The 25,845-nt window shown below is 45.1% G+C and overlaps 2 protein-coding genes across 9 annotated transcripts in view; one reads left to right on the forward strand and one right to left on the reverse strand.

The window, feature by feature from the left end:
* The first annotated feature begins 62 nt into the window (after positions 1–62).
* NAGPA (N-acetylglucosamine-1-phosphodiester alpha-N-acetylglucosaminidase) lies at positions 63–16,751 on the forward strand. 5 transcript variants are annotated; one of them, XR_003084301.2, is made up of 11 exons: positions 63–199; positions 1,223–1,708; positions 2,015–2,154; positions 3,538–3,646; positions 5,792–5,920; positions 7,380–7,588; positions 8,243–8,290; positions 10,629–10,757; positions 12,138–12,269; positions 12,816–13,643; positions 13,886–13,943. XR_003084301.2 is itself a non-coding variant. In XM_007424619.4 (11 exons), the coding sequence occupies exons 1-11, from the start codon at positions 75–77 to the stop codon at positions 14,076–14,078; spliced, it is 1,803 nt and encodes a 600-aa protein (XP_007424681.1). In that variant the 5' UTR covers positions 63–74; the 3' UTR covers positions 14,079–16,751. The 5 variants fall into 5 exon arrangements, 3 of the variants coding, with proteins under 3 accessions (XP_007424681.1, XP_025020121.1, XP_088009166.1); XR_003084300.2 differs by having other exon boundaries at positions 13,835–13,927; XM_007424619.4 differs by having other exon boundaries at positions 13,592–13,643; positions 13,835–16,751.
* Positions 16,752–17,516: 765 nt separating this feature from the next.
* The window catches only part of WDR90 (WD repeat domain 90), a 48,393-nt gene continuing 40,064 nt past the window's right edge, over positions 17,517–25,845 (reverse strand). For 2 of the 4 annotated variants that reach the window (XM_025164355.2, XM_025164354.2), the window contains exons 36-43: positions 25,460–25,631; positions 25,222–25,344; positions 24,167–24,347; positions 23,610–23,740; positions 22,810–22,953; positions 22,218–22,337; positions 20,097–20,181; positions 17,518–19,326 (exon numbers count right to left, since the gene is read on the reverse strand). In XM_025164355.2, coding sequence (XP_025020123.2) covers positions 19,169–19,326; positions 20,097–20,181; positions 22,218–22,337; positions 22,810–22,953; positions 23,610–23,740; positions 24,167–24,347; positions 25,222–25,344; positions 25,460–25,631 — 1,114 coding nt within the window. In that variant the 3' untranslated portion in view covers positions 17,518–19,168. Of the gene's footprint in view, positions 19,327–20,096; positions 20,182–22,217; positions 22,338–22,809; positions 22,954–23,609; positions 23,741–24,166; positions 24,348–25,221; positions 25,345–25,459; positions 25,632–25,845 lie in introns of those variants that run through there. The other 2 variants (XM_088152987.1, XM_088153000.1) reach the window with 2 other exon arrangements.

Below are 25,845 nucleotides of genomic sequence, written 5' to 3' on the forward strand. Positions count from 1 at the left end.
CCCGGCCTTGAGAAGGGACACGTTCGCTGAGCCTCATGTGATCTCGGGTCATGTGACCCACTCTTCGGCCTAATATGGCGGCCCCCATGAACTGCCTGCCGCGCTCCTCGGGCCAGGGGCCGCGAGGTCTTGCCCTGGCCGCGTTTTTGGGGGGGCTGTTTCACTGCCTTTGGGGAGTCCGCGGCAGCGCGGGAGCCTGGTAAGGACGCCCAGCCGGGGGAGAGGAAAGGGTGCCCACCTAGCAGGGCTGGCCGGGTTTGCTGCTGCTCCTCTTCCGCCTTACGCCGCCGGCATGTAAATTTATCTTTTCGTGCTGAAAAATGAGGCCACGTGAGCCCCGTCCTCATCTTTCTAAGGGTGTAATTAAAAAAAAAAAATCTTTTTCAGGGAGGAAATCCTTTGCCCAGCAGAGAAATGCCTGAGCTGCAATAGTTATTTTGAATGTGATCTTCGTGGTGTGTATATAGATGTGTGTGTATATATATAGATGTGTATGTGTATATGCCTGAGCTAAAATAGTTATTTTGAATGTGGTATTTGTTTTGTGTGTGAATGTATGTGTGTGTGTGTATATATATATATATATATATATGTATGTATGTATATAAAATATTTGTTGTAGTAATAATATCTGATGTCTACCATGGTATACTTCAGATATAAACTATTCTTTATCTCCTCCCCCACTTTTCCTCCCCCCCCCCCCGCCATTTATATTAAGTTTGGTGTATTGGTGAAGGAGCTGGCCTAGAAACCAGGAGGTGGTGAGTTCTAGGCCTCCCTTCGGCATGAAAGCCGGCTGGGCGACTTTGGGCCGTCCCTCCCTTTCAGGTCTGTCTCCAGTGTGTTCCAGCCATCTGACTCCTCCTTCACGTGCCCTCTTTAAGTGAGCCGCAGGCGTCTCCTCTCACTCGCTCTGCCTCACTCAATGGGGCTCTCTGACCGCAATGAAAGTGACCGGTGGAAGGGTGGTGACAGGGGAGGAGAGGCCGCAGAAGAGTTTGAGGGCCAGTTTGGTGCAGTGATTAAAGTGCTGGACTAGAAACCAAGAGACAGCGAGTCCTCCCTCAGGCACGAAGGCCGGCTGGGTGGAAGACAAATCAAAAACGTATTTGTTGTGCTGTACTTGCTGCCCACATTAAGGCAAAGTCAGACGAAGCTTTTCACTCATTTGCTTCTCTCCGAACCTGCCCTGTTGCCATTCAAACTGGGCAACTTTCAGGAATTCCTTGGACGATGACCTCTTGCTGCCATATCTTCCTGCTCGGCATGGCCCACGGCACCACCATCGGTACGTCCGAGATTGCCAAGCTCTCCTGCGTGGCAACACAACGCACGAAACCTGGCCCAGCGACAACAACACTGCCTCCCCCTTGGCCGTTACATATGAATTCGTTTCGGATTTCCCGCCGCATGGCCCAAATCGTCGACAGGTGTACGGCCACTTGACGATTGTGCGGGACCCCCTGAGGACGTTTTCTGTCCTAGAACCCGGCGGGCCAGGGGGCTGCCGTATCCGCCGCAGAGCCACTGTGGAAGAGACAGTAAGCCAAAGCCGGTGCCTTGTGGCCCAGAATGGGGGCTATTTTAATACAAACACTGGAGAATGCTTAGGGAATGTTGTCAGCGATGGGCAGCTGGTGCGGACCTCTGGTGGAGTGCAAAATGCTCAGTTTGGTATCCGGAAAGATGGCACCTTAGTCTTTGGGTAAGTGTTGGTATGCTCTTTTCTTACTACAGGTAGTCCTCATTTAGCGATCACAGTTGGGACTGGCAGCTTGGTTGTCCACCAGAGCAGTCGCTAAGTGAAATCACAACTGTGCTTATGATCTTCCTTTGGCTTTCCTTTGCTTTACAGACCTGTGAAGGTCATAAATGCAAGGATTGGTCACAAAGTTACTTTTACATCATCGTCGTAACTGCGAACAGTCGCTAATGAGGCAGTCACTAAACGAGGATTACCTGTAACCCTTCTCTAGAATCTTTTAGCCTCCTTTTTGGTTGTCTCTTCCAGCTACCTCTCTGAGGAGGAGATCTTAGCTACAGAGAACCCCTTTGTGCAGCTTGTCAGTGGGGTGGCTTGGCTTCTGCGAGATGGAGAGGTCTATGTGAATCAGAGCCAGGTGGCAGAATGCGACAAGACCCAGGAAACAGGTACCGAGCTGAAGCCACAGCCTTCCCCATGCAGCTGCAGGAGATGTGGTTCTAAACCAAAACTCTCTTTCTGGCAGACCGTGGCCTCTGTGAAAATGCAGAGCGGGCGGGTGGAAACTTCTGCAAGCCCCAGAGCTCCATCAGGGGAAGATTTTATAATGCAAAAGAGCAAACAATTCAGGAATAAATGGTACAACATTTAGAAAAAAGGATGCAGGTGGGCAATGGGAATGCCAGTTGCAAAATCCAGCATTTTCCATGGTAAAACTAAGATTCCTTCGCTGCAGAGTTCACAAGTAAAGCCACATCGTGTTGCAAACAAGAAACAGACATGGAAGGTGATTAACTGCTTGGTTGCCTGGCCAGCTAGAAAGCCATCATCGGTGTAAACATGGGCTTCACTAGGCCACTAATCCCGGCTGAGACTAGCGCTGAGAAACAGGTGCAGTGTAATGGGCAGTAAGTGAAGATCAGGTGCACCACCTGCCGGATAACCAAGTGGGGAAGAGATTTCACACCTCCCAAGTGAAGTTGGCAACTCTGGAGGGATATTGAGATGGTCTTCTTGGTAGATTCACGAAGTGGCTGCTGGGGTGGGCTTGGCCAGTCCTAGAACAGCCATTTGCCTGAGGACAAACTGGTGAGGTTGCTGTCTCCCCCCCGTCTCCCCCCGAGATGCTCTTTGCCACCTGCTTTAATGGGGTCTTTCTGTTCATTCATTGGAGAAGGTGCCTTGCTTTCAATAGATTAGAATGCCACCAGCTGCTAATTTTATTTCCCAAGAATAATTGTAGGGCCTAGGAGCATGATATGGATTGCTGGACTTGCAATGAACTAGCATTGAATTCTGGTTGAAAAATGAATTCAGGTGCAGCAGAGACCTGTTATGGGACAAGGTAAATGTTGGGCAGAACCACCATAAACAGCAACCCCAGCCTCACAGTTGCTCCCTAGGATAATCCCCCCAGGATAATCCCCCCTGGATAGCAAACCCCCCCCCCGCCCTCCAGGTTTGTCTGCCTAACAAGTGGGAGAAAAGGAAGGAAGGAAGGAAGGAAGGAAGGAAGGAAGGAAGGAAGGAAGGAAGGAAGGAAGGAAGGAAGGAAGGAAGGAAGGAAGGAAGGAATAATAATAATAATAATAATAATAATAATAATAATAATAATAATAATAATAGAACTTGGCTTGGCTTAGTTCTTTTTTCCCCCCTCAAATTTAGGTTCTAACCTGGTGTCCTCCAGATCTTTCAGGTAGCTCCAAGATGGTAGCAGTTCTGCCAGAGTGATGTGATGTGAAGTCATTCTGCTTTAGGGAGAAGTTTGGCTCAACCGAACCAATGCTCTTGTCTTGGCTGCTTGAAACATCTCTCTTTTCCCCTGGCAGGGACTTTTGACACTTTTGTCAATACTTTGTCTGCCAGGACGGCTGTGGGGCATGACCGACAAGGACAGCTCGTGTTGTTTCACACCGATGGGCAGACGGGCGTCAGAGGGTACGTCCCCTTAGCTTTGTGAAGCTTTCTTGCAAGGAGATTGGAGATCTTTTTGGAGGAAAGTGTCTCCCACGTTGCAGATATTGAACCAAATAAAAAAAATGTCGATACTGTGACTGGGTTGGGGCACCACACTAAGCCAAGATGTGGTTTGTTGATTAAACTGCAGTAGGCTGGGTTCAGGCATCACACAAAGCCACAAATCATGGTTTAGCAATCAGAGTGGCAGGGTTCGCATAGCAGGCTAAGTCAAAACAAATGAAATCACATGATGGCCTAGCATGGTGTGTAAATCCATATGTGTAGGCCCCTAAATTGGGAATCTGAGAAATGTCTAAACTCAGGCTGATTATTAATAGTTAATTTAGGCGTTGTGAATGCAAGAATTGGAAAAGGTAGATTGGGATCCACTTATAAAAGTCCAAATGTTTTGTAGAAATCTGCAAACATGCAAAACTTTCAGTTTATTAGGTATTTCTTCAAACAGGGACTGGAGAGCCATTTGTCTGAAATGCTTTAGAAGATCCTGCACCAAATAGGAGATGGGACTGGAGGGTTTCTTAAGAATCAACTCTATGATTCTTAGATTTCTATCTCACTTTTTTTCTGGGACCTCAAGACAGCACACAATGGTGGACTAAGAGAGAATAATTGGCCCCAAGTCAGCATGCTCTGAGATTGTGTGTGGACCTGCATCAGAGCCTCCTTGATCCAATTCTTAGCACCACGTGGCAGCAATGTAGCATCTATTAGATGTTCTGTACGCAAAAGGAATTGTGGTTTGAAATGTCCTTGGCCCCAAAATATTCTATTCTCATCTTACCAGTAATACAGATACTATTCTGCCCTTTGTGGAATCATTTCAACCTCGAAACGAGTGATTAGAAACAAGAACATTTCTGGTACGGGCAGAATAGCCCATCCTCACTTGATTCAAAATGGGGCACTTCAGAGTCCAGATGCTTCAGCCTTAAAGCATTTTGCAGGCCTCTAGTGTGTTGTTTCTAAACTAGGTCTCTGAAATGAATAAAATTGGGTACGTGTAAGTCTGTTGACTTTGGACATCAATTGAAGTGCACCAGAAAGGCTCTCTTTAGATATCCACTAACTAAAATTGTACAGTCCTGGACTTGGTCCAGACCTTGTACCTAGCAAGGAGTAGATGCACTAAAGTAGACTTCCAAGCATCTTACAATGGGCAGTACAACAAGACATGGTTGATGGTTGCATCTGAGCAAATGCAATGGTGATCTAGACCAGGGATCTTATATAGCTGCTTCTTCACCGGGTTGAGGATAGGACATTGAACCTAACCTTCAGTTTGAGTGGGAAACTATCTTAAAAAGGTGGCTTGGAATCATAAAGCAGTAAAATTTCCTTTAGCCTAATCTGGAACTTTGGATCTGTTTATTAGTAAGTCAAGGTCAGGGACGCAGTGTTTAGCTTCAGAGATAGCTTTCTCCAGACCATCATTATTAGTACTTGAACTGAGTGGCCACCGATGGAAAAATCATTTGCTATGGGTTTTTTTCCATGAGCAATTAAAGTTATCCATAAGAACAAGTTAAGACTAACTAGCACTAAACTGGTAGTTTTCTAATGTCACCCATTGCCTTAATTCTTATCATGTTATTTTGGATTTACGCGTATGCCTCATCTGATTCTAGGTGTTTCTGATTTATTTTCCTTGTTTTCTGTGACCATAAATAAATAAATAAATAGTGATATACATATGAACTTGTGTATGTATGTTTTTGGTTGTGGGTGGGCAGGGAGCTAGGAGATTCTCTACAAAAATCCCAGCACAGCAGTCTTGACGCTGAAGACAGATTCGTAGCTCTTCCTTAATTCTTTCAGGTTTGCCTTGTAGCTTTCCTTCCCTCTCGTCATCCTCAAAGCCTACAAAAATAGTCATCGGGATCCCGATAGCTTTGAACGCTTAAAGGAGCACTTTATTTCTGGATTAGGCACCCTGTGAATGAGAATAGGATCAAGTTTAGGAAAGCAGGAGTTTTGAGTGTAGGCTAACAGCACTCCCATCCGTAGAAAGACCTAAATCATTTCTTATTTGTGGTGGTATAACCAAGAGCTGTTTTTTTTTCCCGGTCACGTTCTTGTAACCATCTCTATTTCTTGCAACCACAGCCTGAACCTCTGGGAAATGGCAGATTTCCTGAAGCAGCGTGGCGTGGTGAATGCAATCAACCTGGACGGTGGAGGATCAGCTACTTTAGTCTTAAACGGAACACTTGTTAACTACCCCTCGGATCACTGGTGAGCACTCTCTGCTATCATTTTTCTGGAGTAGCCAGGTTCTTGGGTGTTTGGGTTGATTGCACCAGTTTCTGCCAACACTGGAGAAAGTTGATTCAGCTTAACTAGAAGAATCTTTGACTAGTCAGCAGTAATGGAACTCACCATGACTGGAGAACTTAGAAGTACAGGTAGTCCTCACTTAACAATCATTCATTTAGCGACCGTTCAGAGTTACAGCAGTGCTGAACAAAGGGACTTACAACCAGTCCTCGCACTTAAAACCGTCCCAGCAACCCTGTGGTCATGTAATCACGATCCAGGCGCTTGGCAACCAGCTTGCAATTACAACAGTTGCAGCATCCCGGGGTCACATGATCACCATTTGTGACCTTCCCAGCTGGCTTCTGGCAAGCAAAATCAATGGAGAACCACGTGATTCACTTAATGACCATGATGATTCGCTTAATGACTGCTGCAAAAAGGTTGTAAAATCGGGTGCAACTCGCTTAACAACTGCCCCACATAACTACGAATTTTCCAGTCCCTACTGTGGTTGTTAAGTGAGGACTACCTGTACCATCATTAGAGCTTCTTGCCACCAAAGTTGGGTTTGGTGCTTCTGCTCTTTCTTGGAATGGATGATGGTAAACTTCACTGGGTTGTAAATATGGGAATATTACCTGCCTGCCTGCCTGCCTACCTACCTCCTGGCTACTAGGAAATAGGAAACAATTCAGTATGGTTGCAGTTTGTAGATAGCCCTTCAAGTTAGGTCAGGTGAAGAAACAGACACCGCAAGGATTACAGGAGCAGTTCTTATTTCCCCATCTACTCTTTTATTTGCTGGCTGGATTCCTACATCACGCTACGTTATCATGGAGTTTAGTTTCCAATTTTGCCTGCTATGCAAACCCTGTGGCTTGTAAAACATGATTTATGCTTTTGTGCAACAAATCTTGGTTCAAACATCCCGAGGCTCAGTGCAGGTCTGCACACTTTTTCTCTGTCCAAGAGCCACAGTTAGCTTTGCACTTCGTGTTAATGGCCGCCCTCTAATGGTGGGCGGCCCAAGGACACCGTTCAGTTAGGAATTGTCCATTTTGCCCTGAGCCCCCTTCCCTACAGGCTCCAAAAATACAAAAACAAAGGAAAAAACCCTCTGACATTTCCCCTCCCAGGACGCTCTGTGGTTGCTCGTGGCCCCGAGCTTGTACTTTGCGCACCCTCTTTATGACGTTGCGTGTTCAATTGTGGCTTTGTAATATTTCTCCCCAGTTCCTGGGGATTTTATATTTTTTTGTATATGTTTCATTATTTTTAATATGGTTAGCCATTTAGAGTCACGTACGTGAGGTGGGCGGCCATATAAATTAAATAAAAAAATAACACACGAAGGAGACCGCAGGCCGAGCTCAGAGACAAGGCGGTGTGTCTGTGTCTTCAATTCCATCAGCCTTCCTCTCTTCTTTCTTCCCAGCGCTTTTGACTCTACCTGGCGCTGCCCTCGGAGCATTTCGACCGTTTTGTGCATCCATGAGCCTGCCTGCCAACCTCAAAACTGCAGCGGGCATGGGCGCTGCGTGCTTGGGCAATGCCACTGCAGTGGAGCCTTCTGGAGTGGGCCAGCCTGTGATGTCCTGGATTGTGGTCCTTCCAACTGCACTCTTCATGGCATGTGCACTGAGAGTAAGGCCCCGCCTTTGGAAGGATGTGGGGGCAAGTGGTTCTCCCTTGGGGCCTAAGTGGAGAGCCCCAGGTATAACGGGGCACATTGCTCATTTGCAAATTGGCCCCCTTGATTTGGAGGCTGGGCGCAGAACCCAGAGCTCTGAAAACTGATGCTGCGGACAGTGGGGAGCGGCCTTCAGGATCAAAGAATGGAGCCCTGGAAAGCCCTGTGTGAACAGCCGCTGCGTGGGTTGGATGGAGGAAGAGGCGGGCAGTCTGTATTGTGTGGGCCTCCTGGCAGGCTCTTCCCTCCCTGTCCCTGCTTTTTCCAAGGGGAAAGTCGGAAGTGGAACGAGGAGTATAGGCTTATGGTCGCCCTCTTCTGATGGCCTTCTGCATCCACTCTTTCTGAAGCACAGCCCCATGGAGCACCTTGGAGGCTCCACTGCTTCTCCCTATTCACAGCCTTCCCAGAAGGCCCTCTTGGTAAACAGCCTTGTTGAAAGCCGCTCCTTGGCCCGGCCTGCTGCCTTCTGGAAATCCATCCTGCCCTCTACTCTCCTCCTTCCCCTGCATCAGGTTCACGTTCTAATCCTGCCCCAAATCCTTTCCTGTTCTCTGATCTTACTACTTAAGTTCATAGAGTCTTCTTTGTCCCTGTCTTCATTTCAGTGGGATGCCTCTGTGATGCTGGTTGGACAGGTGTGAACTGCACCCAAGGTAACCATCTTTCTCACTTAGCAACCTTGGTGTTGATTTGTTTTGCTAGATTGATATCCCCTCCTTTGCTCAAGGCAACAGGCATGGAATAAATGAATTCCATGGCACAGCAGGGAAGGAGATTGGAAAGAAAACTGCCAACGTTGTGATGCCCTTACACAAATCTAGAGTGTATCCATATCTGAAACATGGTGTGTGATTCAAGCTATAACATTTGGCAAATGATACAATACAACTGGACAAAGGAGAAGGGTATAACAGAATTGACTGGGGAGTTTCAATACCTTCCTCCTTTAGCTTGCCAAAAAGGCAACTGAAGAGAGACTTGATTGTTTCATATCCTGCATAGCACAGAGAATGTGAACAGGGAGAATTTTTTCTCCTTCTTTCAACACATTATGGCCAGAAGTCATCCACTGAAGCAAACTGGAAGAAGGCTTGAACAGACAAAAGGAAGAACTTCGCATTGTGCGTAATTAACCTACATCAGCCCGTCTTTTATGACGGTCAGTAACCGGAATTCCACCTAAAGAAGATAAAAATGAAAACTTAAAAAATAAAAGAAGATTAAAGATAGGCCACAACTAAATTATCAGTATGATTGGTTACAGTGGGTTTTACAAGCAATAAAACAAAATTTGGCCCCATTTTGATTGATCTTATTGGTTGGCTAACCACAACTCTACTTAAAGTAAGTCCAAATGACCAGGATGTTTAATTAATAAGGGGGAATATAAAGCGTAGCCATGCATTTTTATAAAATGGGCAGTGCAACAATAGATGGGTGTATTTTCAACTGCCCCTTCACCACAAGGGCAGAGTCTTGAAGAATAAGAACTTTCCTTCAAGGATAGCTGTTGGGTGTACATCAAAACCTGCTAGGATTGGTCATCTCCAAAATTTAGGGATGGATATTTGGTTTAAATATCTTGCTGGTCTAAAAAAGAGAGACTGGTTTCTAAAAAAAAAAAAAAAAAAGATCTCTAGGGAGGGCCGACAAATTAACCCATGTAATTCTTTAGCACAAGAAGTTGGGTTGACCACTTAACTTGGATGGCCTTATGGGGGATTGGATAAGTTCATGGAGGACAGGTCTCCTCTTGAGGGTTATCAGTCTTGAAGACCCCATGTTACCTCTAAGTTGGGAGCAGAGCCCTTTGGAGAGCAGTTCCAGGGGACGATGGTGGGAAAGGGGTACTATTCTGCCTCCTGTTTGCAGGCATCTCAGAGTTGGCCATTGAGGGAAAGAAAATGGCCTTGCCCTGATCCAGCAGAGCGATTCTGATGCTCTTAAGCATAAACTAAATGAGGGGAAATCAAACATATAAATATTTTATGCATTTCACATATTCAAATGAAAGTCACTACACTTTGCTTTGACCTCTTCAAAAATAGTGTTATTGAATTTTTGAACCAATGTGATAGGTAAGAATATAGGGAATAACATTTAAGAATGAAGCTAACACATTTGACTTCTTCAGTTATCTCTGAAAAGGCTATATACCTAAAAAAGAATTAAAGGAAACAATACAGACTAGAAAGGAATGAAAAAGTGGGAGGGGAGGGCAGGTGGGCAGGAAACAGCTAATAATACAATGCAATTAAAGTGTTGAGATTTTTAAAAAATCTTCTGCTATTTTTTTTGCAATATCAAAGTAATAATATTTATGTGTTGTTCCAACTTAATGTTTAAACAACAAGTTAAACCTAGACCATATGGAGTTGTGTGTTGTCTGATTTGACCTCTCCACCAAAGCTTTTTCTGACCCGGTCCCTCCTAGTTTCTGGAGCAGGGCCCACAGCAAAGTCCCAGGGCCACCTTCAGACCAAGAAACCTTGAGAGTCCAGCCTATTTATCTTGTTTCGCTTAACTAATCAGCTGGCATATTTCTACAACATGGAATGTAAATCTCTTCTAGGGTAGCCCAAGTGTTACACAGTTCCGTCTGAATTATAAATAAAACTTTAAAATTATAAGGAAAGCTGGTGAGCAAAATGCCAGTCTCAAGCCTCATTCTTTGTGGGCATGTTGTTGCTAAGGAGTGCCACCAATCCTGCTGCCTCCTGGCTTCCCATCCATAATCCTTTTTAAAATAAATATCTTGATTAAAATTTTGAAAAGAAAAATAAAAACTAACAAGAGCTAATCATTAGAAGGAAGAGAGAAGGAAAAGGAAGGAAATAAGAAACGGACCAAGCTAAACGTGCAAAAAAGAAAGAAAAACAGAAAAAATTATAAAGACGTGGCTTCCGGTTTTCTTTTACAACAGTTATAAGTATAGATGTAAATTAACCTCTTATGCACCCATAATCTGGATCCCGCTTTCCTTTCCTTTAGCTTGTGCCAGCGGCACCTACGGAGACGGTTGCGCTCAGCAATGCCTCTGCCGCAACGGTGGCACGTGTGACCCTGTGCGTGGATCCTGCACTTGCCCAGTGGGCTTCCAAGGAATCTTCTGTGAAGAAGGTGAGGAATTTGGAGCTGGTCCAGAGTCTCCCCACAAAATCTGTCGCTCAGCATTAATATAATTGGACTTACGCTGATCTGTGAATGCAGAAGGTTCAAGTTACTGTGCATGGATGGTTAGGAGCGTTATGGATGTATCCTGTGCTTCCCACAGGGGTTTCAAGCAATTTCCCTTCTCTTTTCTGCCCCATCTCTTGGGCAGTAGGGACTGCTCTTAGAACTGAACAAAGATGCAAACTGTCTCTCCTTGATTGAAGCTTGCATCAAAATGCTTTGCCTATGGAAAGCTGGCCGTTGGGGGAGGAACGTTGTGCCCTTGTTCAGCTTCTGAAATGCTAGATTTATACACGCGAGGCCTGTACAAAAAAAACTGGAAGCCCTGAATGTAGAGATGCAGTCAAAAATAATGTCTTTTAACTTCTGAGGGGTACCAGTAATTATTTCCATGCCATTTTCGTTTGCTTTTTTATTTACGAGAATACGTTAAGGCATAAAAGCAAAGTGTGGCTCGATGGACTGTGGAATCAACAATGGTGGGTGCCATTTACTTGTGTCAGTTTCAACTCATTTCACGGCCAATTGGGACTCTTTGGGAAAAAGTGGGTGTGTACCTATATTTTGGCCACATCTGTAAGACACTCATCTATATTCTCAAGTGAGAAGTGTCGTTCTTGGGTTGTACCATTGTGGGATTTGACTCAATATTTGGCCCGTGAGACGCTGGATCACCTCCCCATTGTCTTCCTGGTGACTTGAGAAAAGAACTTCTGCTGTTCCGTTCCTCTGACTTCAACCCAGCCATACAATTCCTGGTTTTGCTTCAAAAGATGTGCAGGTCACATGTTTGCAAGTTGTAAGAAATAGAGGGTCAGAACTGCAAGCAGAAAGTAATCAGGATTGTAGGTTCTCTGGGGACAGGAGTTCAGAAGAGGCTCAGCATGCAAAGAAGCTTGTGTGCCTTTATGGTTCAGATGAACTCAATTTGTTCACATATTCCTTGTTTAAAAATGCGGATTGCCAGTGAAGGAGGGGAATTTTTTCATCCAGGGCAATAAGGTGGTTTCATCCCACTCCCCCAGGAATCTGGTCCATAATTTAAGAAAAATGTTCCTTTTTCTCACTTGCACAATCCTTTATCTCCTGTGCCCTTGCTGGAGATAATGGTGGAGCGGGGAGCAAAAAAGAGGACGCAGCCGTGTAGATACAAAAGCAAGAAAGATCTGGAGGTTGAAGTGGGTTTGGAATTCATGAGGGCTCACCTCCCAAGTATATGGATGGGATCTCAGGGTAGGCTGGCGCTGGGTGTGACTCCCAACTCCTCTGTCCTTGCTTCTTGCTGACCTGTTAGGTTATAACCTGTGTTTCTTCATGGTTTTGTAGCATGTCCTCTTGGACGATACGGATCAAACTGTCAGCAGATCTGTCAGTGCCCAGACCAGTGTTACTGTGATCGGAGGACGGGCAGTTGCAATATTTCTCTTGACTCAACCATCCTGGATGACTTAGCCAAAGGTACATGCTTTGGGGTCCTGGCTGTGGAGATATTCCTTGGAAAGGCTGTTTTTGACTATTTGAGGCTCCAGCTCAAATTGCTGGCCTCTCCAGATCAAAAGTGTCTTAGATAGCAAAGCCCAGAATGTAATTTTCTCTGCTTAGCATCTTGGAAGGCTCTTGCCAGTCAAGGACAGCAAAGCTGGTTAGATCCGATTGGATGACTTGTACATTAGGCAGTAAGTCATGGTTTCTTTTAACCAGAGGGCAGGAAGGATGGCCTGAGGCCACATGCAGCCTGTCAGCCTGTTGTGGCTCCACAGTTCTTCGGGGGGCGGGGGGGGGTCTTATCTATGTAAAGAGCAGGTGGGGGACTTTAAGGAGGCAAATGATCACCTTAAGCTTGGCAGATACTTGAGACATTGTGGGAGGAGAGCTGTGCTAATTCAAGTAGCAAAAACCAGGAGGAGCCTAGTAGTTATGAATTTTATTAGAAGATAAAAAGCTTATGGTGACTGTTTGCAGATAAGTAAAGTAACTGTTTTCCCCTCTTCAAACTCACTTCAGAGTGATGCAGCCTGATTTAAAGAAGGCTTGCCTGGTAAATCACAGTTGGCAGGTTGGCATAGCATGAACACCCAAAAGCCAAGAGACAACCTGAAGACACATGATGTACGAGATAAGATGGGACACCGTAAAGCAACTTCACACTCCTTAAATTGCCAGTTTTTTGTACACCTAACAGCAGCCATCTGATTTTCCAATAAATGCTAACCTAATGTCTGTTTTATGTACTTTCAAGCCTTCAGGGTTGAAAGATAAATACCCTGTTTTAAAAAAAATCCTGATCTCTGAACAAGTGCAAAGAAAGACAACAAGGAAGATCTGGGAAGTCTCAATCTTAGAAGGAAGGATGGTGGGAAGAGGGCTAATTTAGTCTTGAGAAGAGACATTTCAGGGGGTGTGAAAATATTCTTCAAGTGCCTGAAAGAGATCTGACAGAGGAAAGTTGAGGTTTGGGTGCAGTGTTTAGCACAGTGGTCTTCAGGATCATGAAGGCAAATTCAGTTGTATATTAAGAAAAATGTCCTAACAATTCACTCGTGGAACCCAAACTAAGAGGGGCAATAACTTTTGCACCAACAGATGTGCCCAAGCTAAGGCTGGACAGGTGATCAATTTAGATTCCCGTACCAGGAGAGCAGGTGAACTCAGGGGCTTCCGCGGCCCCTTCCCACTTGTCCTCCAGATGAATACATTCTTTCCGGCTCAGATCTGAACTGTGAAATAGACATCCCTTTCTCACTTCCCCTGATCTGGTTTGTTTCTATTTTCGATTTTAGCTGGGCAATGCCTGCTACTAGCCAGCCCAAAGGAAGAGTTCTTTTTCTCTGAGTAAGTTCCATACTTTTGCTTGTTGATAAAGTCCTTGCAAGTTCTTGGTGGTTTTCCAGCCTCCCACAGAAGAGCTGGTGGAGGGAAAGAATGAAAAGCTCAAATAAGACACTTTTTAACCTGTAGCTTGGTGGGTGGCATGTTTAATGCTCTCTTTGCCCTTGCTTATGAGCGATGGATTGTTCTTGTAGGAAAGCCTGGATTGGAATAACACTTGGTTTGCTTGTCCTGCTTTCGCTCAGCGCGTTGGCGAATGTCAAGCTGTTCCTCTGCAACTCCACAAAGTGTCACAAACGTGGCCAATACAGCTCTATCCCCCTGGAGGACATGAATGGGGAGACCAGACACCGGGGTCTGCCGGACCCTTGGGAGATCGACGACCCCACGGAGACTGCCTGGGACTCAAATCAATTAGAAAGTGTTGAACTGCTCTGATCAAAAGAGGCTCTCTTCCATGGAGCAGAATCTTCTGGAGATGCCATCAGTCTTCAATGCAGAAGTTTGCTCCTTCCAGTGGGAATTGGCTGCCATTTTTCCTTATTGCCTTAGCTGGAACCGGTGGCCTAGGAGCCAGGGTTCAGGGGCCATGAGAGCTTATGGTCCAAATTGTATGAAAATACCATCTCCCACCTGCAAGTTTTGGAAAGAAGGTGAACATTGGTCACTGGAACTGGCCATCTCCCTAACGCTTCAACAGAACTGCACAGCAGCGTCTTCTCATTGAAATGCTGTAGAAGCTGATGATCTGAGAATGGGGAAGTAATTTTTGGATTGTTTTATGAGTGAGGATTCCTCCTGTCTGGCAACAGCAGGGTGCTTCCTTCAGAAACCTTATCCCAAAATGTTTATTTGTCCCCCCCCCCATCCCTTCCCGTCCTCCACACACCAGTCCTCCTGAAAAAAAGGGGGAAAAAGGCAAGGACCTTGTAGTTCTCTGGACGTCTTTGGACCACAGCTTCCATCATCCCTCTTGGTGGCTTGGCCACCTAGAGCAGATGGGCTTTGGAGCTAACCAGTTTTTGGAGAGCTGCTGTTCCTCTAAACGGTGCTGCAACGTGGGCCAAGTGTATGTGCCAACCTGTTTTATTACTGCCTCCAAATACATGCGCAGGAAAGAGGTGGAGTGTTATGTTGTGCCTGACATGTTAATGCTGTGCTGATAAGCCAAACCACTTAATCGGACTGCAGTGCTGCTTTCTGATGAATTTATGAAGGATAGGGTGATGATTAGCAAACCTGAGTTACTGAACCCTTGGGGACAATGGAGAGGACTTTATCTTCTTCACCGTTACTTGTACATGCAGATTTTTATGCCAGCTCTTCCCATTCAGTGCTTTTATTTAACAGCAAACTTTGTTTTTTACTTTTTCGTACACCAGACTTGCACTTGGGTTGTGTAAGCTACGGTACTGATCTAAGGCAGCTTGGAGGTTCTTAAGTGGTTTTAGCAGACCGCAGCGGGTCCCCATCGATGTAATCGGTACCAGCTTGACTCTTAGGAATCCCTGCTTCGCAGGAAACTTGCATTTTCGTAGAAAATTGCATTTTTGTGACAGCTGGCAAAGCGTATTCTGCAATGGAGAAAGCATATCCTTCGCTTCCAGATCAGGCTGGGGAGAATTGAAACCAGAAAAAAGCATTGGCCATTTTAGACAATGTAGAACCCTTGAGATCAGGTGGAGTTTCGTGAGTGGTCTCTGAACAGTTTAAGCCAGTGTTGTCCAAACTTGGCCACTTTGAGTGGACTTCAACTCCCAGAATTCCCCAGCCAGCATGGCTGGCTGGGGAATTCTGGGAGTTGAAGTCCACTCATCTTAAAGTGGCCAAGTTTGGACAACACTGGTTTAAGCATTTGAATCAAAATCTAGACGTGCCTATCCTTCGGGAAGATCTTCTGGCTCCTCAGAGGTCTTTGAGCCACAAACTCACACTAGAAGCATCTACCGAGTCACTGAACTGTGGCTACCTAACTCTTTAGCTACATTAAATTGCTGTTTTATGTCTCACACATAGGTGCCTTCTTTGTGTTTATGAACGACAGAATATGGCTCATTATTGTGTAATATTTGAGCTTTTTACAGGACTATGGCTTGCCTTCGTCTTCCTCCTCTCTTGGACTTAACGAATTGGAACCAAAAACTGCTTTTCCAGTTGATTTAGCATATCCTTCAACATAAGCTTCTGTCAATCCAGGAGTATGTTTTATCATGTGAAATAAAGAATCCTAACCCAGGGTTTCTCAACCTGAGCGACTTGAAGACGTGTGGACTTCAACTCCCAGAATTCTTAAGGTTGCCAAGGTGAGAAACACTGCTTTAACTCATAGTAGGCAATCTTCTGAACACGTAGCCAAACGGCATCAAAATTATCTGGGCCTGTATATATTTGATACTTACAGATCCACTTTTATCAAGTGGAATTGCAGAAATATTTTGGAATTTACCTGCTGACCTTTTTAAATTGCATTTTTTTTCATTCGTAAATGACTTGCGATGTCAGAGTACGTGAGTGTATTTTTTATTCTCTCTCTCTTGCTGATTCAGAAAAATACATTACCTTTTGATATTTTCTTTTCAACGTACAGAAAAAAAACTGGTGGAAAAGGGTTGCGTGTGAGATTGTGATGCTGGTGGTTGTAGTTTAACAAGCCAGGATTCCTAGGTTAAAAAGTTACACAACTACAGTCACTAATTTTGTTCTACAGGCTAGAATAATAGGAGACGCAGGAAAGGTCTTCAGTAGGTTGCTAATCCTCTAAGTCTTTTGTATCGGAGATTTCTGAGAGACACATAAGGTTAATCTCTTGGCAAGGGTTTTTCAGTAATATATTGGGAAAGATGTACATTTTCTTAGGGTGGCAATAGGGGGTATCTTTTAATAACGTATTTTGAAGCAAAAATGAATTCTTTCTGAGCCAGCTCTTTTGATGCACTTTGATCCGTATTTCCTTTTTGTATTTATCAACCACTAAAGTGGAATTCCAGGCCACGTTTGAAAAGTGAGAGTATTTAAATCCTTCTAGAAATTAAAGCCTCAAGGAGACTTTGCTTTGTGATTTATGTGGGAGTATACTTTTTATAGAAATAAATTCATATTGTTCTGCTTGCACTCTTTGCTTCATTGTGATTTGGTGGACTGAAAGGAGAAAATGGGGCAGACTCCAGCCCAAATAAAATTGGAGGAGATTTTCCATAGCTATGTGTGACTGAGAGCTGAAACCAGTCGGCAATGCCGAGAGCTGCCTCCTTTAGTGGCTAGTCAGATTCAGAATAGATCCTGTAGGTTTGTTGCTCCCGAGTGAAGCAGCCCTCGCACCCCGACTGAAAAACCCACCTTGGAATGATGTAATTGATTTCCAGTTTTGATTTTTTGAGATTTGTTCTGAATAAGGATGGAGCAGGACGGGCTCTCCAGGGCTCAGTAGAGTTTCTCAGACTGCTGCAGAGATTAACTAGCAGCTCCTCACGCTGACACAACGGCAGAGCTCAGAGTCTGGGGGCGTCCAAACAACTTTCAGCCCTTTGGAAAAATGAATTTAAGAGGCAGGATGCCTGCTCTTACCGAGGCCCTAATTCTCGTCTTGCTTCGTCAGCTGGGCATAAAGGCCTTTCTTCAAAAATATCAACCATCTGATGAGAGTTTGCCTACAAAAATTTGGAGTGGGGTAGGAAATATCATTAGGCCTGGGGGGAAAAATCTGAACTGGCAACCACTTCCATCTTCCTTTCCTCCTTTAGCCCGCCTCTTTGGAGAAAAGGAAAGAAACCTAAGTATTTTGATCTGCAGTTTCCAGAATGAAAGAACTGGGGTCAGGGGTGTCGACAGGATGACGGCCATGACAATGTGACTGAATCTCTACCCATTTTTAAATTTGGCACCCCTTAAAAATGAGTGGAGCTTTGATCACACCTTTCTGGCCACCATCTTGACTTTTCTGACCATACCCTGCAGACACCCTGGGGCAGGTCATACAGACTCATTTTCCTGTGGCTCCCCAGGTTCTACAAAAGGGAGAGCATTTTGCTGGATTGTCTTAACTTTTAGAACGGGAGAAAGTAACAGAGGTTGAATACACAAAACTATTAATTTATTTGGAATTTTAAAAATTTAAAATACAAACAAATCCAATTCTTTTCTCTTATTATAAATTACAAACAAAAACAGGTGCAATGTTGTTTCAAGGGTTAAGAAGCAAAAGAAAGGCTTGTTTCATTGCTGGTATCTGACCACTGTCTGAGGGACAACCTTGTGTCTAGTTAATAGCGCATTCTAAAAGCAAAACACATTATCTTTACAAATTATAAAATGTGCTTGAAAGTTCCTGGTCTTTAAAATAAGAAATCCTTTAAAAGATAAACTTCTGCTCATAAAATCTACTCAGCAGTTAACACCCTGGGTTTCTTTCTTTTTTTAAAAAAACAAGCTTTTTGTGATTCTGTTACTGAGAAAATACAGGAGGTAGGAACGGGGGGGGGAGCTGGGGAGACATTCCTTCTCAGCTGAATGTTCACTTGAAAGTGTAGCAGGCAACTGTAAAATCAAAATCTAGTACTGGGGGAGGATGAATAAAAAAAAGGCTATTTTAGTTGTAGAAAAATATGTGAAATATACATACATATGTACATTAAACAATGCTAAGAATAAAGGGACTGAAACCAACTGCAATATAAAAGAGACAATCATGTTTCTCTCTTCCCCGTTTCACAACAGACCTTCCATGGACCATATACTTTAGCCGAGATTAGCATAATAGTTGTAAGAATTCTTCCATATTTCTGTGGGGACATCAGAAATACGAAGACCAGTTATTATGCAATCTGCCAGCCAATTTATGGGACTCAAGGCTCGGGTAGACCAGCGGTTTGGCTGACTGATTCTGTAAGTCATCCCATTTTTAAGAAGGCTGTTGGATAAGTCCTGCCTGCCAATTCCAAATGTGACAAGGGGCTTCCCTAGCTATTGATGCATCTACCCCTGCATCAGGGATCAAGAAGTCAATGAGTTATCAGCCTTCCCCATAGCTCCAGGAACCTCTACAGCCAAGGGGCCCGCAAAGCAGCTTTTTGGCTCAGGTTTCAGGTGGCCTGCTCAAGCTACTTGGCTGAGCTGAAAAAGAAATGAGAGAAACGAGCATCTGCGGGCATATTGGGAAGTAAGGCAATTTAGCATCATTATTCCAAAGAAATGCGGCAGCCTACGAGGAAGAAGAAGGATGCTGAAGCCTAAATAGAAAAAGGGGATGAACTTCTTCCAAATCCTGCAGGCTCTTAACTGACGGCTGTGCTAGTGGCTAAATCCATTCTGACTGGCATTCAAGCTGTGGAGAGGCCTAGCTGTCCACAAAGGGACAGCTCCAACACACGCCTGCCTGAATTTGGGGCTGCTCAACCTGGGGCTGGACGTTGTGGCTGGCCCACGGTAACAAGAGGAGACAAGCGTAATTCCAGCGTGAAGAAGCGACCGTTCTCTTTGCATGATTCCACTGGGCTTCAGGCCAGGGTGATGGTGAAGGTGGTGGTCTCCGTTCACCTGCTCTGGACTTCCCACACCAGGATCTCATTGTAGGAAGCTGTAAAGAGGCGTTTCCCAGAGGGGGCAAATCTGCAGAGACAAACCATGTCGTTGTGCCCCGCATAGTCCTGTGATGTCTTTGTTGTGCGGTCGATCAGCCTCAGCGTACGTTCTGTGGGGCAAAGAAAGGGACAGGCTCAGAGAAGATACCTTTACAATGGGGTGGTCTGCCGAAATGTTGCGGAACTACAGAAAAAGTAAAACATCAAGAGGAGTCTGGTAGCCCCATTTCTGGAAACCATGCTGACAGACTCCTCCTGATTTTTTGCCACCTTAGACTACACAGTTCTCTTTCTACGATGTTTACAACAAGAAAAAGTGTAACGCTCCCAATTGTTGGCTAGAATCAGCATCCAGGGCTGGGTCAGGATCTGAAATGGCCTTAGGGAACAGCTGAAGAATGGCATCTATTTAACTAATAAGAGCCAGGTAGACTACAAAGAGAAAAGTACCTAGGTATCCTGTATTTAGATGACTCATGAAAGCAAGCCAAACTACATGCCAAAGACAATATTTTCTGAAGGATGTCACTGGTTTTTTTCAGTTGAGATGGGACAATCAGCCCCAATTTAAGAAGGCAAGTGAAAGCTGCACAGTGTCTAAACTTCTCAGGGGGCTTCTTACTTGCTTCAAGGCAACCACCCCACTTTGCATCCTCTGGCGCAGAGAACGATTTCAAGTCTGAAGCTCTTACACCGATGCTTGAAAGTGAAAAAACAACACCCAGCATTAATCGAACTCCCTGCCAGCTGATCTGTTTGCACCAATGCTCTGTTTCTTTCTTGAGCCCTTTCTGCTTGACAAGGAAAGGTGACATCCCGGGCCAGCTAGCTTGCTTTTGAGTGAAAATGACACGAGCGTTCAGCCCTTCCAGATGCTTACCGCTGAAGCCAACAGCGATGGCGCAGGCAACAGGAGACAAGCTCAGCGAAGTAGCAAAGGAAGCCAAGGGGATCTTCTCAGTGACCTACATGCCGTGGGGAAAAAATCCCAGAATATTGGTTTGTTTGGAAAGAAGAACTACAATTTCCCCAATGTCCTTGTTTATAAAATATGAACACTGAGAGGTGGAAAGTCTGCATACTGCCCTCCCAAAGAACTTGAGAAAAAGATAAACCTCTGGCTGCATATGTTGGAGCAGAAACAAAGCAAGGTTCCAGTATTGACCAGGCAAATCTATCCAGACAAATGTGATTTGCTTGGCCTGCCCTCACCTCAAGTTCTGTCAAAGCACCCCACTTGAAGAAGAATTCAAAGAAACTGGACAGATTCAGAGAAGGGCAAGGCGGATGATTGGGGGGTTAGAAACGAAAGTCTCCACAGAGAGGGTGTAGGAGCCAGACACATTTAGCTTAGACAACTGAAGACACAGAAGGAATACAGTGGAACCTCAAGTTACGAATTTAATCCGTTCCGTGACTCTGGTTGCAACTCAAATTGGTCGCAATACGAGGCAAATTTTCCCATAAGGTTCAATGTAATTACCGTTAATCCATTCCGGCATCCGCGGACCACGCATCGGGGTGGAAAAACATCCGCGGACCACACGGCAGGGCGGAAAAATGGCCGCGGACCACATGTCGGGCGGAAAAATGGCCGCGGACCACGTGGAACGGGCAGAAAAATGGCCACGGACCACATGGAATGGGTGGAAAATGGCTGTGGACCACGTGGCACCGGCGGAAAAATGGCCGCAGACCACGTGGAACGGGTGGGAAATGGCCGTGGACCACATGCCACGGGCGGAAAAATGGCCGCGGACCATGTGGAACGGGCGGGAAATGGCCGCAGACCCAGTTCATAAGTCGAGGCGAGTTCACAAGTCGAAGTAAATTTTTGGGACCGGAGCTGGTCGTATCTCAAAAAATTCGTAAGTAGGGGCGTTCGTAACTAGAGGTACCACTGTATAATAGCAACTTTTCAAATATTTGAAAGGACATCAAGCAGAAGAAAGGCAAACCTGTTCATTGTCACTCCAGGGTGCGAGACCCAGAAGAATGGCTTTAAGTTACAGAAAAAACTTAACAGTTCAAGAGCACTGAAATCAATGACTGGGGGAATGCGAGCTGCTCCATACTGGAAGAGTTCAACCAGAGAATCTATAGCCACCCATTGGGAATATTTCCATCTGGATTCCAGTAGTGAGCAGGAACTGGTCTCAAGTGACCCCTTCCAACTCTCTGATTCTATGTGTTTCTTCTCCTTGACAGTAATGGGGTAATGTGCTGATGTGCAGAAGACTGTAAAGCAAAATCTAGAATGGAGTGATTCAGCTGTCTTACAGCGCATTAAAATAAGCAGAGCTCTATTTGGAATAAACAGGGCAATCCCCTCACCCCTTCAAGGTAGACCAAACTAGGGAACCAAAGCTATGAATGCTAATACTACTTTTATTATAAGGTTACACTAACAGGATCTTGCAAGGCTGAATGTGCCTCCCCCTCTCTCCTTTTACCTTCATGAGAACTAGGGAGAGTCTTATCTGAGACACTTTCTCAAATTACATTTCTACACCAGACTCAAATGTCTGTTATCTGACCATTGTCTTGGTTGTGTCTGTTCCTCCTGTTCCTCAAGGTTATTCCTTCTTCCCAGTACAAATCCACACCCTCAATCTTTCTTTATGTCAAGTGAAATAAGATATTCTATCTTGCTGGAAATTAGGGAGCACCTGGAAATACTAGGGCAGTGGTAAATTGGCATTTGCCCTCCTCTCAATTATAGTCCAACTTTGTGTTACAACAGACAAGTAGAGATTCTGTGAGATGTTTCCACTGCTCGGCTGCTGTGTTTTCCAGGCGGCAGTGAGGGCATCAGAGGTTATGATACTTTATCACACCTAGCATTCGTGCACATCTTAGAATAGGGAGGGCACATCAACCCTTGGGTCCCCCTTCTCTCCAGACCTGCAATCTGAAACAGTATCATCTAGCAACACATACATCCCGCACGTTTAGCCACCAACTCCATGATTCAGCCACTGCCAAAGATGATACTGCATACCTGTTTCTGTTGCAAGCTGTAGAAGAGGATCTCCTTTTGCAACCCAAAGCCAACGTAGGCAATAGTACTCTTGTCCCAAGGGCAAAACGCTGCCAGGCTGGGAGGCAGAGGGCTGGGGACCTGAAGAAGAAACGCAAAAGCATCCATGATCAGCCAAGGGCATGTCATCTGGAGCCAGCCCCTATCCAATTCAGAAATGGCATAAGTAATCATCCCTGCCTTTGGAGTTCTTTTTCTTATCAGGCAAGATCTCATCCTGAAAATTTACTTTCCTAAGTATTTTCTAAGTATGGAAACTTAAACTCATCACTGTTATGGTCTTTCATTTACACAGACAGACACATCCACACATCCACACCGTGTGTCTTTTTTAGCCAAAATGTGAAGTCACATTCTTAGAATTCTGCTATACCTTCTCAATTTTTCATTTTTATTTCTTTTTATCTATCATTCTATTTATTTAGTAGACTTGCATGTTGCTCCAATAGACTAGTAATTCATGGGCCATCAATTGATCTAACATTGAGACATAACCAAGACAAAAATGTTTGGTGTGTGATGGGAATACTAGAAGCAAGTAAACTGCTCTCACCGCAGGGCCTGTGGGAGCTGGAAAGCTTAACCAATCGATGATCTCGCATTTGTCCTTCAACCAATCAGAAACCCAGACACTGACGCGCCGATCGGTGCTGGAAGCCAGCCAGAGATCGTTTCCTTCAGTCCCGAGATCGGCATACTGGAGAAAATGATATTAACATGACAATTTCTCTTCTTTTGATGCATTTGTTTCCCCAACGTCTGGCCTGGTGCTTACACAGGATATCAGAGTTTGTACAATATACATTTAAAAATGGAATAAACATCTCTCCTCCAATCAAGGATAGACCCAAACCTTGAGGACTAGTCACTCAACTCCAGATACATATTGAGAGAAATCACCTGATACAAAACGCTGCTTCTGTAGGTAACAACAAAGGTCGGTTGAGGAAGGGATGAGGAAGTATGAGGGATGTACAATATGAGTACATTGGCTGAGCCTCCATCTGGACCGGTTTTAATTGCACTGTTGTTGCTGCATTCGTGGTGACCATGTAGCTAGGTTATTGCTCTTTAGGCTCTTTTTATTTGTCTTCCATTCTGTTGGTCAGCCTGAAAGCCTAAACTCTGGGGGACTCAGAAGTTTAAGAACGCTTGTGTATGGCTTCTCTGTTAAAATATCTCAAAGTGGTTTCAAATGCAGAACTCACAAAAAAATGTTCGATCTATCTATCTATCTATCTATCTATCTATCTATCTATCTATCTATCTATCTATCTATCTATCTATCAAGACTCACCTGAATACCATCTACCTGGCAATATACAGATGGGTAAAATGATTGGAATGCCTTACCAGTTTTCTGGTGCAGTGGATAACATTGATGGCTGAGGGTCGGTGGTCCGTAAGGACTCTGATGGTCATCCCTGTACGAGGGCTGTTAATGGCGATCAATCCATCCTTGCTTCCTGATAAGATGATTTCTCCTAGAGACAGACCACAAGCAGTCACCATTCATGGAAAAGAAATATGCACACGTACACTTCTAACATCTTCAAAAACACTTTCAGGAATTCTTTATTCATGCTTGCCCTGAAAACACCAGAATGAAAAATAGATTGTAACAAAGCTGAGAAGGGGGCATTTGATTTGAAGTATGCTGTCATTAATCCAAACAAACTCTGTGCTATACAGAATCAATCTAATAAAAAGGAACTATTAAAACTAGCTCTTAGTTAGTTAAGACTACGTCTCCCATCAGCCCGTAGGGCAAGGGCAAATTTGAGGCGGTTGGGAAAAGTTGAGATTCTGGCTTGGGGGGTTGGAAAAGAAGAAAACTGAGCCGAAGGGGAAGAGAGCGAGAATTGTGACACCCGGCTCAATGTGATACTTTGTTCTCCAAGACGCCCTACCGTCGGCAGAATATCCAAGGGCTGTTACGGCCACAGAATGGGGGTGCATTTTCAGTTCCATCTCCGTCCGGGAAATGCTGAAGAGGCGGATGGTGCCATCGCTATAGCCTGCCACGATATGATGGCTTTCAACCCCACTGATGGAGGTGGGCACTGGGCTCCAAGCCAAGCACAAGCAACTCTAAGGGGAAACGAACCATGGGTTAGGGAGGCCCAAACCACAACCAGGGAAGAATCGTGGAGGCCCAAAAGACAGGGAGGCCCAAAAGACAGGGAAGAATCGTGGTCCCATTTTCATATTGTGTGTACCATTGACGGTACAGTTAGAAGGGTTTGAAAAGGATTGCTTCTGCAGGATCGTCTAGATCAGTGTTTGTCAACCTTGGCCACTTGAAGACATGTGGACTTCAACTCCCAGAACTCCCCAGCCAGCCATGGCTGGCTGGGGAATTCTGGGAGTTGAACTCCACACGTCTTCAAGTGGCCAAGGTCGACAAACACTGATCTACATACATTTATGTATTCATTCTCAGATTTATATCCTGCCTTTAGTTGCACAACTCCAGGCAGTGTGTATAATGCCCCTGCCTCCTATTTTCCCCACAACAACAACAACCCTGTGAGGTGGGTTGGGCTGAGGGAAAGGGACTGGGCCAAAGTCAACCCACTGGCTTTCGCACCTAAGGGGGGGGCTAGAACTCACAGTCTAGCACTTTAGCCACTACGCCAAACTGGCTCTCAAGAAATAAAGACTGAAGCTTCTGAATTCATCCACAGAGGAATTGGGGAGTCCCACTGTGACAAATGAACCAAGCCATGTAGAATGCAGTTTAGCCACTGGGCCAAAACCTGAGATTCCACTCCACTTCCAGGATAAGCAGCCAAACTACCAGCACGCTGAGGCCTTCTCCCACTACCTTCCTTTGCTTAGCTTTGTGACTTAGTTTGGTACACAAACTTGTTGGATCCCCTGTCTGTCCTTTGGATCCTGCTCACACCAAGCCAACCTCTGACAAAACGCGATTGGTAAGATTCCGTCTGCCTTCAGAAATTACCTGATTGAGCACTTGAAATTGCACCACCAACTCCAAGCTAGCCAGGGACCAAACCCTGACACTACCGTCCTCCGCGCAGGTAGCAAAATGAGACTCTCCGGGACTGAAGGCCACCTCACTCACCTGGGGCGACAGAGAACAGATGACAACTGAAAGGGTTATCCCAGCAAACCGCAAGAAAGCCGCTCACATGCATTTTGATTCATCCACGGTTGCCAAGCTGGGCTTCAAGGCAAACCTTGTTCTTGTGGCCGCTGATCAGCCGGATGCTGGTGTTCTCTGTCCAGTTGATGTACCACAAGGTCCCTGCTGTGGTCCCAACAATGCCCATGTCCACGCCATCATCAAAAGCGGCACTCACGATGGTACCATCTAGAGTGATTTCCTGCTCCAAGAGAACGGAGTTAGATCTACAGGAAAGAGCCCAAGAAGAGGAAAGAAGAGAAATTAAGCATGCTCCCCCTTAGCTGTACAGCTGCTATCAACAGGCCTGCAAGAATAACACATCTTTTTGTCTAATTATCAAAAGAAGATCTGTTTTCTCAGGCTACCACGGGGTTCTGATGCCCCACTTCTGCCCTTTCTATTTTTGCAAGCCAGGCCTGTGCCAGGCTTCAGTACGAA

The sequence above is a fragment of the Python bivittatus genome, unplaced genomic scaffold (genome assembly GCF_059951505.1).
Source record: "Python bivittatus isolate LINGU-HERP-01145 unplaced genomic scaffold, Pbiv_v1 ctg000030_np1212, whole genome shotgun sequence".
NCBI lineage: Eukaryota > Metazoa > Chordata > Lepidosauria > Squamata > Pythonidae > Python > Python bivittatus.

Excerpts from the sequence above, each read along its gene's own strand:
- NAGPA (XM_007424619.4), top strand. The coding sequence starts at position 75 with ATGGCGGCCCCCATGAACTGCCTGCCGCGCTCCTCGGGCCAGGGGCCG. Across the intron at positions 1,709-2,014 it reads GATGGCACCTTAGTCTTTGG|CTACCTCTCTGAGGAGGAGA; the intron begins GTAAGTGTTGGT and ends TGTCTCTTCCAG. Across the intron at positions 3,647-5,791 it reads GGGCAGACGGGCGTCAGAGG|CCTGAACCTCTGGGAAATGG; the intron begins GTACGTCCCCTT and ends TTGCAACCACAG.